Source organism: Pelophylax lessonae (genome assembly GCF_965119305.1).
Source record: "Pelophylax lessonae genome assembly, chromosome: 11".
NCBI classification, from domain to species: domain Eukaryota; kingdom Metazoa; phylum Chordata; class Amphibia; order Anura; family Ranidae; genus Pelophylax; species Pelophylax lessonae.
In genome coordinates, this window is record NC_138778.1 from 73,884,276 (window position 1) to 73,901,195 (window position 16,920).

Genomic DNA, 16,920 nt, shown 5'->3' on the forward strand with positions numbered 1-16,920 from the left:
TTAATACATTGAGGAGGCAAAACTCACATGAATAGACATTCTTAAAATTCAAGGTCCTAAAACACAACACTTCTTAAGGAAATTCCATAATTATATTACTTTTCTAATTTTTCAAATTCCCATCCATATCATCCTTATTCTTTTGTTCTATAAATTACCATTCCCCTCCTCTTTTCACTTTAGGGTCCCTTTTTTCTTTTACTTATAAACCCCAATATATCCCCATCAACACACACACTCAAAAACAAAAAAAGAGAAAAAAAAAATAAATATATATATATATATATATATATATATATATATATAATCACCCAGTGGCGGATGGCGCCTTCCTCCACATCTATCCTATCTTATTTTTATAAGCGAAGTCCATTTATAAAAAGTTGTTTCCCCTCTTTTGAGGCCATAAAGAAATTCCATGCATTCCAAGTTGCCTTATATGTTGTGAGGATAGCACCAAATCTTCCATCTTATTAATGCTCTCCAATTTCCGTACCCAATCCGACACTGAAGGAGCTTGTACCTTCCTCCAATACAGGGGAATACATGCTTTTGCAGCGTTTAGCATAAAAGGAACAATAGACTTCTCGTAATTTCTAACCAGGATATCTAAGATATGAATAAGGAGAAGGGCCGGATCCTCCCCAATCCTATAACTTGTAAATTTCTGAATTATAGAACTTACTCCTGACCAAAACAACGTTATATCAGGGCAAGTCCAAAGGATATGGAAAAGTGTTCCTCTCTCCCTCCCACACCTCCAACATTTGTCTGACTCTCGTGGATACCATCTATGCATCTTCTCTGGCGTGTTGTACCACCTAGTTAGGATCTTAAAGTTTGTTTTCTGGCTTCTAGTACATCTTATAGGCCTGAATACAAACCTGAAGATCCTCTGGGTCTGCTCTGTTCTTGCGTGAACTCTCGATCCAGATCTATTTTCCATTTCTCCACCCACCTTAAATTTGGTTGTTCTACCGGGGTAGTCAATAGTCTATACATGATCGACAGAGTACATGATAGGTTCCCTGGTTCTTCACAAAGTTCCTCGAAATTCGTTAGTGGCCTTACAAAACGCTCAGGGTTCGGGATTGAAGAAATGATGTAACTGAATTGCTTGCCAGAAAGGAAGTTTATATGGCCCCTTTCCGTCCGTTAAACTAGTAATCGAAGGCCACTTCTTCTGTGACAGGTAAGCTTTTGCTTGTTCTTACCCTGTTTCCCGTAGTTCATTAAACCGCCGCCTGTCTAGACCTGGGGTATATTGTGGATTTCCCAGTATTTTGTACAGAGGTGAGTCCAAAGTTGTTAACTTTTGTCGAAGACTCTGTTGGGTACTTATATGTATTGTATTGCCTATCAATGGATGCAATTTCAAAGTCTTAGGTATGGACTGATAGCACCACAATGCCCTCTTTAAAGTCAAGATAGTCTGTGCCTGTTCTATTTGTACGCAGAGTTTCGTCTCAGAGTGGTGCCACCAGTCCATTACTCTACTTAAATGTATGGCATGATAATACTTGCGTACATCTGGGAATGCAAGCCCCCCATTAGTTTTGGTAGTGTAAAGCTACTACGTGCTATTTGTGGTCTTTTATTTGCCCATATATATTTAACGAACAACCCATGGACTGTTTTGAAAAATGTATTTGGTAATTTAATTGGTAACGCACGCATGAGGTATAAATATTTCGGTAAAATGTTCATTTTTAATAAGTTACATCTGCCAAACCAGGATTGTAATCCTCCCTGCCATTGTTCTAGTAATTTTTTAGTTTCTGTGATTAATGGAGGGAAATTAGTCTCATATACCCGGGCTAAGTTTGCCGGTATAGAAGTCCCCAGATACCTCACTGCCAAGCTACCCCAGGTAAATTTGAAATTGGCTATTCATGTGTGATTCTGGGATTCCCACCCCCCAACGTTTCTGATTTCCCGTAGTTTATTTTAAGATTTGCTAAAACTCCATACTGATTAAATTCCCTTAATAGGTTCGGCAGTGAGATATTCGGATTTGTCAGAGAAAACTGTAAATCATCCGCATATGCTGCGATTTTACAGTGCCTTGCGAAAGTATTCGGCCCCCTTGAACTTTGCGACCTTTTGCCACATTTCAGGCTTCAAACATAAAGATATAATGTAATTTTTTGTGAAGAATCAACAACAAGTGGGACACAATCATGAAGTGGAACGAAATTTATTGGATATTTTAAACTTTTTTAACAAATAAAAAACTGAAAAATTGGGCGTGCAAAATTATTCAGCCCCTTTACTTTCAGTGCAGCAAAATCTCTCCAGAAGTTCAGTGAGGATCTCTGAATGATCCAATGTTGACCTAAATGACTAATGATGATAAATAGAATCCACCTGTGTGTAATCAAGTCTCCGTATAAATGCACCTGCACTATGATAGTCTCAGAGGTCCGTTTAAAGCGCAGAGAGCATCATGAAGAACAAGGAACACACCAGGCAGGTCCGAGATACTGTTGTGGAGAAGTTTAAAGCCAGATTTGGAAACAAAAAGATTTCCAAAGCTTTAAACATCCCAAGGAGCACTGTGCAAGCGATAATATTGAAATGGAAGGAGTATCAGACCACTGCAAATCTACGAAGACCTGACCGTCCCTCTAAACTTTCAGCTCATACAAGGAGAAGACTGATCAGAGATGCAGCCAAGAGGCCCATGATCACTCTGGATGAACTGCAGAGATCTACAGCTGAGGTGGGAGACTCTGTCCATAGGACAACAATCAGTCGTATACTGCACAAATCTGGCCTTTATGGAAGAGTGGCAAGAAGAAAGCCAATTCTTAAAGATATCCATAAAAAGTGTCATTTAAAGTTTGCCACAAGCCACCTGGGAGACACACCAAACATGTGGAAGAAGGTGCTCTGGTCAGATGAAACAAAAATCGAACTTTTTGGCAACAATGCAAAATGTTTGGCGTAAAAGCAACACAGCTCATCACCCTGAACACACCATCCCCGCTGTCAAACATGGTGGTGGCAGCATCATCGTTTGGGCCTGCTTTTCTTCAGCAGGGACAGGGAAGATGGTTGAAATTGATGGGAAGATGGATGGAGCCAAATACAGGACCATTCTGGAAGAAAACCTGATGGAATCTGCAAAAGACCTGAGACTGGGACGGAGATTTGTCTTCCAACAAGACAATGATCCAAAACATAAAGCAAAATCTACAATGGAATGGTTCACAAATAAACATATCCAGGTGTTAGAATGGCCAAGTCAAAGTCCAAACCTGAATCCAATCGAGAATCTGTGGAAAGAACTGAAAACTGCTGTTAACAAACGCTCTCCATCCAACCTCACTGAGCTCGAGCTGTTTTGCAAGGAGGAATGGGCAAAAATTTCAGTCTCTCGATGTGCAAAACTGATAGATACATACCCCAAGCGACTTACAGCTGTAATCGCAGCAAAAGGTGGCGCTACAAAGTATTAACTTAAGGGGGCTGAATAATTTTGCAAGCCCAATTTTTCCGTTTTTTATTTGTTAAAAAATTTTGAAATATCCAATAAATTTTGTTCCACTTCATGATTGTGTCCCACAAAAAATTACAGTTTTATATCTTTATGTTTGAAGCCTGAAATGTGGCAAAAGGTCGCAAAGTTCAAGTGGGCCGAATACTTTTGTAAGGCACTGTATACTGATCTTTTCCTAGCATTATTCCTCGTATGTCTGGATTTAAACAAATTTTACACAAGAAGGGTTCTAATGATAAAGCAAAGAGTAAGGGAGATAATGGGCATCCCTGTCTTGTCCCATTCTTTATAAGGAAGGGCTCTGATAACATCCCATTAGCCTTTACTTTGGCTGTCGGATTAGAGTAAACCTTGGCTATTTTACCCATCATTGAGTCTGCTATTCCAATATATTTGAGTGCCGAAAACATAAAGGCCCAACTGACTCGGTCAAATGCCTTTTCTGCGTCGGTACTCAATATAACACAGGGGAGCTCAGATGCATTGGTCACGTGAATTAAGTTAAGCACCCTCGTGGTGTTATCTCTTGCTTCTCTAGCCACCATGAATCCTACTTGATCTAATTGTATTATATTTGACAGGCATTTAGATAATCTTGATGCTAGGATTTTCGTGAATATTTTCAAACCTATATTCAAGAGGGATATAGGCCTGTAACTCTGGCAAGCCGATGGGTCTTTCCCTTCCTTTAATATTAAAGATATGTGGGCTGTTAAGGTGTCCCTGGCAAACATACCATCCATCTCCGTCCCATTATATAATCTTTCGAGGTACAGGCTCAATATTGGGAATAGCACCTGAAAATATTGTGATGTTAACCCATCCGGGCCCGGGGCCTTCCCTAATTTCATAGAATTTAAGGCCTGTTGTATTTCTTCCAATGAGATATGCGTCTCCAAAGCTACTCGTTCTTCTCAAGATAATGTCGGTAATTTTGATTGTAACAAATATTCCTCTATCTCTTGCTGTGATGCTGATTTCTCCAGCAGGTTATCTGAAGAGGAATAAAAATTCCTAAACTCCTCTGTAATTTGTGTCTGGGCCATTTTCTTTATGCCCCCAGAAGACACTACATGGGGAATATAGGACCTCGCTTTCTGCGTCTGTAGTGATCTTACCGGTTTCCTCGTCGTTACCAATTCTGTCATCATTGAAGGGGATTTTTTCTGTTTATGACTAGTTTCTAGAATCTTAAGTTTTTCTAAGAGTGATGTTAATTGCTTATTCCTTTCTCTTTTAATTCTTGCTCCATGCTTGATCAAAACCCCTCTTATCACCGGTTTATGGGCCTCCCACAATGTCCCAGTGGCACAGCCTACTTGATCATTTGTCTCAAAATAAGCCTTTAGTTCTTTTAATACCTCTGTAACTACCACTTCATTCTGCAGAAGGCTCTCATTTAATTTCCAAAAACGCTGTTTTATTGAAGTAGCTGTTGTTTGGCTGTATACCATTGAGATCAATGCGTGATCCGACCAAGTGATACTATCTATATCTGAATGTTTTACTGCCTGTAACTGGGCGTGAGGGGCCAGGAAGAAATAATTCCTAGAATAACTCTTATGTGGGGTTGAATAGAATGTATACTCTTTCTCAGACAGGTGTTGTAGACACCATAAATCAATCAGTTGCTCTCTATGTGGAGACTTCAACTTCCGTCTGCTCAGCCCAGATTAAAGTGCAGAGACATCATTAGAAGTGTCCGCTGCGGGCATCAGAAAGACGTTGAAGTCTCCCCCTACTATTAACTGTCCCTCCGAGAACGCCCTGAGGGCAGCTAAAGTCCTTGAAATAAATGTATCTTGCTGATTATTAGGAGCATAAAGTGTAGCCAATGTCATCTGTATCTCTCCAATCTTGCCTTTTACAAACAAAAATCTACCATTCACATCACATACACTATCTTGATAGGTCCATGGGATATTATTAGCTATGAGTATCAAGACTCCGTGTGTTTTGGTTTGCATATTAGTTGAATGGTAAACATAATTCTCTAACTATGTCGTCCTTAACTGCTGGAGCCGATAATAAGTAGGCGTTCAGTCTCCATGTGGGGATGGGGGAGGATGTGAGCAGTTGGACTATCATCCAGTAGGGGTCACGGTCTGAGGAACCTGGGAGCAAAGCCTACACCCCTTAATTTGGGTAGGAGAATTGCAGACACAAAAAAAAAGTCTATATGAGACATAGTATTGTGGTGGCAGAATAGCAGGAGTATGCCCTTGTGGATGGATGTTTGTGTCCACTGAGGCAAAGTCTGTCAGCATAACATTTGGGAATTGTAGCCGTAACACTCTGCCACATAGGTTCCAAAGCAGGGCTAAAGTCATATTAAAGTCCCCCATCCATATAACTGGAATCGTTGGATAGTCAGAGATAAAGGGAAGACCTTCTTTGACTACATCCAAGTTATATGGGGGAGGGGGGGTGATATAACTGGCTAAAATTAAAATAGGAGAGCCACTAATGGCTGCATGCATAAATATGTATCTGCAACAAAATTATTTCAAAGGGGATATGTGAACCAATAATAATGGGTACGCCTCTGGAGAAGAGTGTGGGTTACATGGTAGGCCCATCCTACTCAGAGATGTTTTAAAGCTGCCTGTAGGTGGCCTGTAATATGTGTTTCAACCAGTACAATAATATCAGCTCTTTGAGATTTAAGAAATGCAAAAGCAGCAGTTTGTTTAATTTTGGCACGCTTCCCCTGACGTTCCAGGTTAGGAACTTTATGGAAGTCATGGGACATGAAAGTGCCATGTGTAAGGATATAGAGATTGTCAAAACGGCAAAGCATGACTACATAGAAAAAATCATATGAGCAAACACAAAGAATACATATCGCCATATTTAAGGCATATTCGTGTAGGACTATGTACGATTGTAAAATAGAAGAACAATTGAATAAAAACTTTTTCCCTCCCTTCCAGCTCCACACCACCCCAACTCGGTGATAGCATATATTCCCTGAACCAGTAAAAAACAACAGTCATCCGGGATATAAAATGTACCAGAGGTGCATGGCTTAGGTTGAAAAGGGGAACAAAAGGGATTAGTATGAACAGAAGGCAAAAAAAACAGTCCTATTGGGACGACTTCTTCACTTAGAAGTGCGTAGGAGATTAGAACCATGAGAGTTATACTCTTCAAATTTGCGGCAATGGAGGCCGCTTGCAAAAAACAAAAAGGGGTAATGTTTATGTTCATAGTTCCTGGGGCAAGATCGTGTGGTAATGACTAACATGAGGAGTCACATAGGGACCGTATTGAGAAAGGGTTGGTGTAACCAAACAGTCAGGAACAACCCTGGTTCACTGGTGGCAATCTCTATAGGTAGTCTACAGTTCTGAAGAACTGATATAGTTTCAGCATAACTAGTACAGTATGGCATAGACAACTGGGGTCATAGAGGTAACAGCAAAGTTACGAAGAACAATGCTCACTAAATATTCCAGATGAAGGAAAGATCAGGCAGGGTGGGCGCATTGATCCAGCCAGTTGGATGCTAGGTCAGGGTCTTCAAAAACTAGACATGAACGTCTTCTTCTACTCTCAGGCGGGCAGGATACAAAATGGCGTATTTCAAATAAAGGACGCGCAGGCGCCATTTAACATCTTGGAACCAGGATCGTTGAAGTTGGACTTCATTGGAAAAGTTGGGGAATACAGCTACATGTACATTGTTGAAAATAATATTACCTTTTTTTCTAGTGAGGCAGAATATTTTATCACGGTCTCTGAAGTTAAGAAACTTGGCAATAAACGTGCTGGTTGAAGCACCTTGGGGAGACGGCCGTGCGTGGATGCAAAGTGCTCTTTCCACTGCAAACATAATGAAGAAGGTCTCCCTACCATATGTGGTAATAAGGAGGTTCTCCAGGAAGCCTTCAGAATCAGACATTCTCCAGGAGGTCGATAAATCTAAGGTTCCACCTGCAAAGACGGTTCTCCATATCATCCCGTTTGGCGGTTAGCTGCTGTATTTGGCGCTGCATGTTTTCTGTAGTGTGCTGCAAGGGGTGTAAGATGTCCTCTGTCCTGCTAATGTGGGTGTCAGTCTCTGTCAGATGATCTTGGAGCTTAGACGTATCTTGCCTTTTGAGTGAGATATCAATCTTTACCACGTCTATTTTTGCTTTAAGTGTGCTTTGGCAGGTGGATATAGCCTCTAGCACCTTTTCTGTATCAGTCGCTGGTTGCCCCATGTCTGGGGATGTACCTGCACCATCTTTGGCCGGTTGATCCTTGTCTTGCCGCTGGAATCTAGAAAGCTGATTGCCTGTATCCGGAGCTTTCTTTGGCGGAAACATGGTCCGTAAGGGTACAGGAGCCCACAGGAGAAGGGTGAGTATAACGAATCCAGGGATAGATGAGCGTATACAGGATCGAGTGAAAAGGGAGCTCTCACCACCGGCATCCTACTCCATCACGCTCCAGGCAATGTCCCGCATATATTGTACATTTGTGTTTTTACTTTCCATAAACCATATTTTCATTGACTTGCAATGTGCCTGAACTCCCTGGCAATTTAAACTTCTTCAGAAGAGTCATTTCCCTAGCACAGCCATCTCCCTCCCTGCTTATAATACACCTCCTCTGGAAGTGTCTACCTCCTGAGCTGGTACATGATTTGCCTCTCCCTTCACCTACCTACATAAGCTTTCATATAGCAGCCTAGAAAGAAAAAGTGAACAAAAACCATATTGATTGAGTGACCACTCTGATTCTTCTGGGGTTGTTGAATTCACATCCAAGATGTAAACCCCCAGCAGCAGTCTTAGGGCTTTTGGAAGTCTTCATAAAGGAAGTTTTTACAGATAAATAAATACACATGTAATCTCATGGAAAGATTGTTGTTGAAATGATCTGACAATAGGGTGGCATTGGCACTAACAGCAACTATATGTTTTACACAGAGCCTGAAATAGAAGATTGCAGCTTTGTATGTAGTGGAAGTTCTCCAAGAGAAAGTCTTTCCTCCATGTAAGTATTCTTTGTAGTGCTTCACAAAGGGTAAAATGTTGCTGATTTCAGTAAAGTTGGGGTTATTAATAAAAGGTAGACATGGCAATTAAATGTGTTACATATAGCAAGCAAATGTTAGCTTTTACTGTCCAATATGCTCTATCAGACAATAGACTAGCTGAACACATTCGGTCATGTGTATCATCTTACTAATACTTATCATAAGGCAAAGTGCACACTAATGGTAGAGCAGGAGGCAACTAGGAGGCAGAGTGGGAGATGATCGGGGAAGACTGGGTGAAGGGGCAGAGCAGACTCAGATCATAAACCATGATTGGTGTGAGAGAGATTACGGAGAGGAGCAACAGCTGAATATGGACTATTGGAAAACATGGAGGTTACTGGGAAAGCAGAAAATTATTTTGGTGGATGAGTGAAGATAAATAGACAGAGGAGGGGGGGACAGAGCAAGAGCGATGTTGAGGGGTGAAAGGGAGAGAGGAGCAGCAGTTGATTGTGTTCCAATAGGAAAGGATGCAGAGAAGTTATGGATTCAGACAGTAAAGTTAAAGAGGGACTTATTGTAGAATGCTTTTGGGGAGGTTTCATATATGAACGGTTATTTCTCTCTTTTGAATACACCAGCCATGATAAACCACTGGGAAAGGGTAGAGTTTAGTGGGAGGCGACAGGGCTTACAACATGCACAACACCTTCATATTTTTGAAATATAAGGTGGCATTTACTAATCTGCTTGGTAGCATGTTTCCACTATAGCAGACATTGGACAGTGTTCAAAGAAATTAAAGTGTTATGGAGAAAGAGATGCATAGAATCCTTAAGACCAGGGCCAGGCCAACTCAGGGCAAGACAGGCACTCACCTCTCCTGCTACATTAATTCCTGATGTAGAACTTGCACCAGAGAAGGATAAAATCTCTGAATAGCACACAGGGCAAAGGATTGAGAGTCACGTCCTGTGAGCAGGTTGTCAGGCATCAAACTGACACATGCTGTGCCCATTCGGACAAGGCTGCAATCCTCTTTTCTCTATCGCTCATTGACAGACGTAGTCCTCGGTGATACAGCACCTTCGGGTTATGTCGCCTCCACAGGAGTAGGACTAGACAGGAAATAAAATGCTCTGGCCACACCCTAGGGGCAGTCCCCGAGGGTATATCCTCTCTCTCTCTGCCACAGCAAATCAGTTTTTTTCTGTCTCGTCAGGAGTAAGGACCTAGATACCTTGTTGGGATCTTCGGTCCTGGCAGGAATTTGTTCTTAGAAAAGATTTTTTTAGACAGCTTTTTTTCTCCAGTGTTCCTGTGAGATCTTCAAGCAAGAAAGCTGAACTGGGCGACGGGCGGGATGTTGAGATCCAGTGGTCACCCCAGTTCAGCCTACGAGCGCGTGCAGGCCATAGCTCCGCGCTGGGTCGGCCGCGACATAGTCCCACTGGAGGGGACTGACCCTGCGAGTTAAACGTCTCGCTGAAACGCCAAGGACCATGAGTCACGGCGTCCGTATTGGTCGACAGCCCTCCAACTTCGGTGGAGAGGGGTACTGTCAGGAGTTGGCGCCCGCCTGGTTCCGGTATGGTGAGTAGTATGTTCCCCTTTTCCCCCTGACGGGTCTTGTGGTGAACGCGGGCCCCTCTCTGTAATGGTAAGGGGGTTCCCCTCTATCCTATAACATAGCACAGATCCCCCTATATTGAGTGTGATTTGTGTGTACAAAAAGCCAGCAGGCTTGGTTTGGGAGCTGACAATCTAATTACAAAGTATGTTTAAATGATTGTAATATGTGGCAGCACTGGGATCTTACTGTGTTACTAGAAGTATCCTACCTGTCAGAAGCCACAGGACAGGTATGCGGCTTGCCAGGTCATTCCTCCAGCTGAAGCAGGTCTCCCGACGGCCACGCGGTTCCGCCAGGGTTCGGTACCGCCGGTCAAGCTGATCTCCATGAGAGAAAGATTTTGCGATGCCTAGTTACTCTGCAGGACGCCGCTATGCTGTAACAGACCGCCGTAGATTTTGGCGTAGCCTCGTGTCTGCAGCATGGGGGCGGCCATGTTTGAGGTGACTCAAACACCTCGTGCAGCTAGGGGAGGCGCCGGAAGGCGTGCAGAGGGGCGGAGCCGCCTCCTTTCTTCCCGGGCAGCCAGCCAAAAGACTTCCTGTTTGTGGACACAGCGCTGTAACCTGTTGCAGTGAACTCTGAGCATCAAGTAGTGAGCCTGGGGGTCTATCTCTCTCTCTCTCGATCGATAGGGATCCCTAGCAGGTAACACTGAGGGGCTTTTGTGGCGCTGGGGGTCTGGAAAAAAAGAAAAAAATTTTTTATTTAAGTTTGGATTGAATTTTCCGGGTAGTTCCTGGAATAATCATGGACCCTGCCACACAAGTACCCCCACCTGTTTCCCTCGAGGGGGCCACGGGACCCGCCGGTGCACAGAGTATGGATGCATTTACAGCAGTTTTGGAGTCTATGGTGGCTCGGGTGGAGGCGGCCTGTCAGGGACGGGGGTCAAGAAAGCGACCCCCGCCTACCCCTATATCATCTGACACCTCTGACTCAGATTCAGAGATGGTCATTGCAGCTGCAGGTCCCTGTGCAAGGGCTGTTATCTCAGGTAAAGCTCCCTCAGACAGTGAGGAGGACGTTCATTCTTCCGCCATAATTCAGGAAGAAGCATTGGTGGATGCACTAGTTGTGGCGGTGCGGGAAACCTTAAGACTTGAGGTTTTACCGGCAGAGGCAACTGAAACAGAGATTCCCTTTGGTACTAACAAGCCCATCAAAACGGTGAAGGTTTTTCCTGTACCCAAGTGTTTTGGTAATAAAATTAAAGGAGAATGGGAGCATTCTAAGCGTACCTTTACTATTTCCAAGCGTATTGCTAGACGCTATCCATTTGAGGAATCCCTCATTAAGAAATGGACGGTACCACCAGTGGTGGATCCACCTATTTCCAGGCTGAATAAAGCCACGGTTATCCCAGTGGAGGACACTTCGTCCTTTAAGGATCCGGTGGATCGAAAGATGGAAGCGGAGTCCCGCACTATCTTCTCCCTGATAGGGTCAGCATTTAGACCAGTAATTGTTATTGGTCTAGTTTCCCAGACAACGGAATGGGAGATTGGTACGCCAAGACCTTAGGGGAAAAGATATTCCCCAGGGAACATCTGATTTGATGGAACAGATTATACAAGGGCTACAGTTTGTCTGTGACGCAGCCTTGGATGCTACCCCCCTATTAGGGCATGCATCTATGTCAGCGGTAATCCTCAGACGTGTGCTGTGGTTAAAATGCTGGTCAGCTGACCTAGGTTCCAAAAAGACCTTGACGAATCTCCCTTTTCAGGGGAATCGCCTATTTGGGGCCACCCTAGATGAAATCATTAAGGATGCCACTGGGGGCAAGAGCACTTTCTTGCCACAGGCTGCTAAAGCTAAGGGACCTCGCAACAAGCGAGGACCTTTCTTTACCGCCCATAAAGGGTTCGCACGCCCGGCTGGAACAAGCGGGAAAGGCAAGACTCCTCCAGGAGGGTTCAAGAAAGGCTGGTCGGACAAACAGAGGACCGACTCAGCCAAACCCGAAGCAAAGGATTACACAGCCTGAAGGTGCGCCCCCACCCGGGTTGAGGGTGGGGGGACGTTTTCACCGGCATTCAGGACATTAGATCGAGCATCGACTACTACTACCGGTGCGATTCTTACCTTTCCAACATTTAAGTACTACAGGGAGCGGTAGTCACCGTTCCCTGAACAGATCTTTTTCTTTACCTTTTCCTAAGATTAGTCTCAATTCCCCACAGGAATCGGATCTGGTTGACCAGACAGACCAAGAAGCCTCTAGCCGGGTGACTTCGGTCCCTGAGATTCAACCAGGAGAGATCACCGTTCCTGACAGGAATCAGGTGTCGGATAAATGTGTGGGAACAGAAAACGACCAGACTTTCTCGGATGGTCGGGGCCAGATAGCTCTAGGGACGCCTGGTTCAAATCCCGTCAGAGCCAGTGGTCCTAGAAATTCTAGGCTGGCCTCGTCAAGCCGGCCTGGCCGACTTGGACTTGCTAGTCGCGGACGTTCCGTGGGAACTGCGTCTCAGGGAGTATCTGCGGTCTTGAGGACCAATCTACCATTGTGCTTTACAGTCGCTGGTTTTAATGGCCTGGCCATTGAGACCCAAGTACTGAAGGACAGAGGGTTGTCAGCTTCAGTCATTCCTACCCTTATTAAAGCAAGGAAAGCGACTTCCAGCAGAGTCTATTATCACACATGGAGGACTTATATCGCGTGGTGCGAATCTTTAGGATTTCCTCCACGTACCTATTCGGTGACTCGAATATTGGCCTTTTTGCAGAAAGAGGTTGAGCAGAAACTAGCCTTGAGCACCATCAAGGGTCAAGTTTCAGCATTAGCAATCTTCTTTCAGAAACCTTTAGCTACCAAGTCCTTGGTGCGAAATTTCATCCAGGGGGTGCGGCACCTGGCTCCACCAGTCCGCGCGCCCTTACCGCCCTGGGATCTTAATTTGGTTTTGTCGGTTCTACAGAAACCTCCTTTTGAAAACATCAGGGAGATTCCCTTGCTTACTTTATCCCAGAAGGTGGCCTTCTTGGTGGCTATCACTTCTGCACGCAGGGTGTCAGAACTGGCTGCTTTATCATGCCAGTCCCCATACTTGGTGATTCATAGGGATAAGGTAGTACTTCATCCTAAGCCATCCTTTCTTCCAAAGGTGGTTTCAGATTTTCATCTGAATGAAGATATTGTACTACCTTCCTTGTGTCCTCAGCCCAATCATCATCGGGAACATGCGTTGCATTCCTTGGATGTGGTTCGGGCAATCAGGGTATACCTGAAGGCTACGGAATCGTTCCGTAAGACGGATTCACTTTTTGTGATCACGGATGGCCCCAGAAAGGGGTTGCCTGCATCTGCCGCGACTATTGCCAAATGGATTAGACAGACGGTGGTACAGGCTTATTCTATTAGGGTCGGAGTCCTCCGTTCCCTGTTAGGGCGCACTCCACTCGAGCGCTCAGTACTTCCTGGGCCTTTCGCCATCAGGCGTCAGTGGTCCAGGTATGTAAGGCGGCCACCTGGTCGTCAGTACATACCTTTACAAAATTTTATAAAATTAATAAGATGATGGCATCGGCGGATGCCTCATTTGGCCGCAAGGTTTTGCAGGCCGCAATTTGAGGAGACCGGTGGTCTACCTCGAGGGTTTTTTTCTGTTTGAAAATTTTTTTGTTGAGTCTCATCATTAAGGATGAGCATTGTAAACTTCTAGTTGGCACCGGTTGGGCCTTCTAGATTTGGATTTGATTTCCATTTTCCCACCCCTCATTTGTGATACTGCTCTGGGACGTCCCGAAGGTGCTGTATCACCGAGGACTACGTCTGTCAATGAGCGATAGAGAAAAATGGATTTTTGTAAAATCTTACCGTAAAATCCTTTTCTCTTAGCTCATTGACAGACGTAGTACCCGCCCCTCTGTTTTTGAGTTGGGTTGGGTTAAATTCTCTAAACACTGCTTTTGTGACATAACTGATTTGCTGTGGCAGAGAGAGAGAGGATATACCCTCGGGGACTGCCCCTAGGGTGTGGCCAGAGCATTTTATTTCCTGTCTAGTCCTACTCCTGTGGAGGCGACATAACCCGAAGGTGCTGTATCACCGAGGACTACGTCTGTCAATGAGCTAAGAGAAAAGGATTTTACGGTAAGATTTTACAAAAATCCATTTTTTCTGTCAGCAGCTGATCACACAGATTTTGTTCTCTTTCTGAGTACCAATAGGAATGGTGGCAGTATTGTCATAAAACCAGCATGTTTCAATACCCTCATTCTTTTTTTTTTTTTAATGTTATATAGGAAGGATGTCCCATTATGTTGTTTGCTTTCTCCCTCAGGTCACCCATCAGTAGTCTCCCTCCTCTGTTTGATTCAAGTGGCCCAACCAGTAGCGACAATGTACCACAGATCACAGCCAACCTTGAGCAGCTTCTGGAGAAACATGGAGAGGCAGGGGTTAACAGTAAGACTTGGGGGTTTGTGGGTCAAAATGATACATAAAAGGTAGTGCTGAGAAGCAGGATATGGCTGTCTTATGTTGGTTTGTGATGCATGACAGTGATGTGAATATAAGCAATTCTGCAAACTGGGAAGTGCCAATGGCTGGTAGACTGGTGGACAGTTATACACTGTTACTAGATACACTCAACAAGCATTAAAACATCTGATTTTTCCAACCAAACGTCAAAAATTATATCCAGCAGCTGTCCCTTGCAGAATGAGAATGATTTTATAGTTTCCCAGGTAGCCGCTCACTGCAAGATGGATCATAGGTGCATCACAGATGAACTTCTCAGTCCAGAACGCTGCTTTAGATTGATATAATTTACCAAATTGTTAATTGTTTTTGCTGGGATTTCCTTTGTTTTCCTGTTGCTTGCTTTATCTATTGTACTGCTGATGAGAATTTTTTTTATTAAATATTGTAAATACATTGACATGGTAGTCATCCATTTATTACTAAATTTACAAAAAAACACTACAGTTATGTTTTTCATAGCTATGTACAGGTTGTTGTGTAGTCACTGTAATGGTTTCACATTTACATACACAGTTGTGGACATGCTTCAAGCTCTGCATTCTCTGCAGAAAGAGAATCGTTCCCTTCAGGATCAGATTCTGACTCTCACTGCTCGTAAAGAAAAGCTACAACTACTGAATGTCCAGCTGGCTTGTCCCTTTCCTCCAAGTTTACCACCATCCAATTGTAAGTACCTATACTGAGTATTGCTTATCTTTTCCTTCTTGTTTTTATTGATATGCAATAACTTTTCTCTTGTGTTTTTCTTAAAGGCCAACTTGCTTGTTTCATAAAATGGGGATTAGTGGTAATTTTAAATTGCACTGCCTTTAGAGCTTTAGTGAATCTCACACCCTGTAAATGGACAAGCAAGGCATGAGGTGATACGATTCAGCAGTCTCAAATGAAGGACTGCAAATTAGCAATGTAGACGAAAGTAGTAAGAGTAATTTCTTTCAGTTTACACTAAGCAAACTCAAGTTGCACAATTTTCAATCAGATTTTGATAAGACTTTGATGTGACTTTGAAAGGACTTTTACACTCTGTGGCCAATGAAGTTGTGTCAAAGTTGGATCAGAGTAGTGCAGGAACCTTTTCTAAAGTCAGAGCGACTTCAGTAGTGCTAATTAACCACTTACCCACGGGCACTTAAAAATCCTGCAAACATGCAACGCTGTACCCATATTAAATTTTTGTCCTTTTTTTCACACAAATAGAGCTTTCTTTTGGTGATATTTATTCATCACTGGGTTTTTTATTTTTTGCTCTATAAATGAAAAATACCGAAAAGTTTGTAAAAAAAAAAAAGTGCATTTCTCTTTCGTTCAATGACAGACACAGCTCCATATCTTCTTTGACCTTTGGGTTATGCTACTCTCCATAGGAGTAGGATACTAGGTGGAAAAAAGGTTTGACTATGCCCATAGGGTAGTCCCAGGAGGTATACTCCCACTTGCTGCTCTAGCTCTTCAGTTGTTTTCTGCCTAGTCAGGAGTAAGGACCTAGTTCCTTACTGGGATCTCTGGTCCTGGCATTTTTTCCTTTTTAAACGGAATAGTTTCTTCTTTTATTATATTCTGTTCCTGTGAGAACTACAATCAACTGCCAGACTGGGGCAACGGACTGGTTATTCTAGATCTTTACGGTCTTCCCAGTCTGGTCAGCGAGCTCCCGCAGGCCTCAGCTCCGCACTAGTTCGGCGGCGACATAGTCCCACTGGACCGGGGACTTACTTAAACTCCTCGCATGGACCTGAGTCGCAGAGTACCTCTGGCCCGCAGCACCCCCCATTCCAAGATGGGGAGGTGGTCTGCTCGGAGTGGTGCCCACCTGGTTCAATGGTGTGGTGCGTAGTGACCCCCCCTCTCCCTTTGTGGTCCCTCGGGGTGGATGTGGGCTCCTCCCTGGGATGGTCGGACCCCCCTTTTCCCTGTCATTCCCCTCATCTCCTCTAAACAGTCACGGTGAGTTTTTTGGCCCACAACCCACCCCCAGCTTCCCCCCCCCCCCCCAATTCCCTGGGTGAGGTAGAAGCTGGCTTTGCCACATGCTCCAGAAGGGGTTGGATGTGGTTGTTGCTGACTGGGCTGTCCAGGTCGCACATGGGGGGTCTTTGAGCGGGTTCCAGGCCCCCTGGGGGTTAGTGACTGGGGCAGAGATGTCCTTTGGGCTCCCTGTGGCGGTTTTTGGGCTGGGGGGTAGCGGATCTTTCCTCATTCGTGGGTCCACACCACATGTGGTTGGATCAGGCCGAAAATTTAGGTCGCAGCTTTGCGGCCTACTCACGACTGTCCGAGTGCCTGACCAAGCTGTCCGAGCTGCAGGCCCAGTTGTCTGA

The 16,920-nt window shown here is 44.2% G+C and overlaps 1 protein-coding gene across 1 annotated transcript in view; it reads left to right on the forward strand.

Moving 5' to 3' along the window:
* The window catches only part of MLLT6 (MLLT6, PHD finger containing), a 320,203-nt gene that overhangs the window by 200,784 nt on the left and 102,499 nt on the right, over positions 1–16,920 (forward strand). The window contains exons 13-15 of the mRNA XM_082272078.1: positions 8,422–8,488; positions 14,400–14,524; positions 15,116–15,268. Coding sequence (XP_082128204.1) covers positions 8,422–8,488; positions 14,400–14,524; positions 15,116–15,268 — 345 coding nt within the window. The remainder of the gene's footprint in view (positions 1–8,421; positions 8,489–14,399; positions 14,525–15,115; positions 15,269–16,920) is intronic.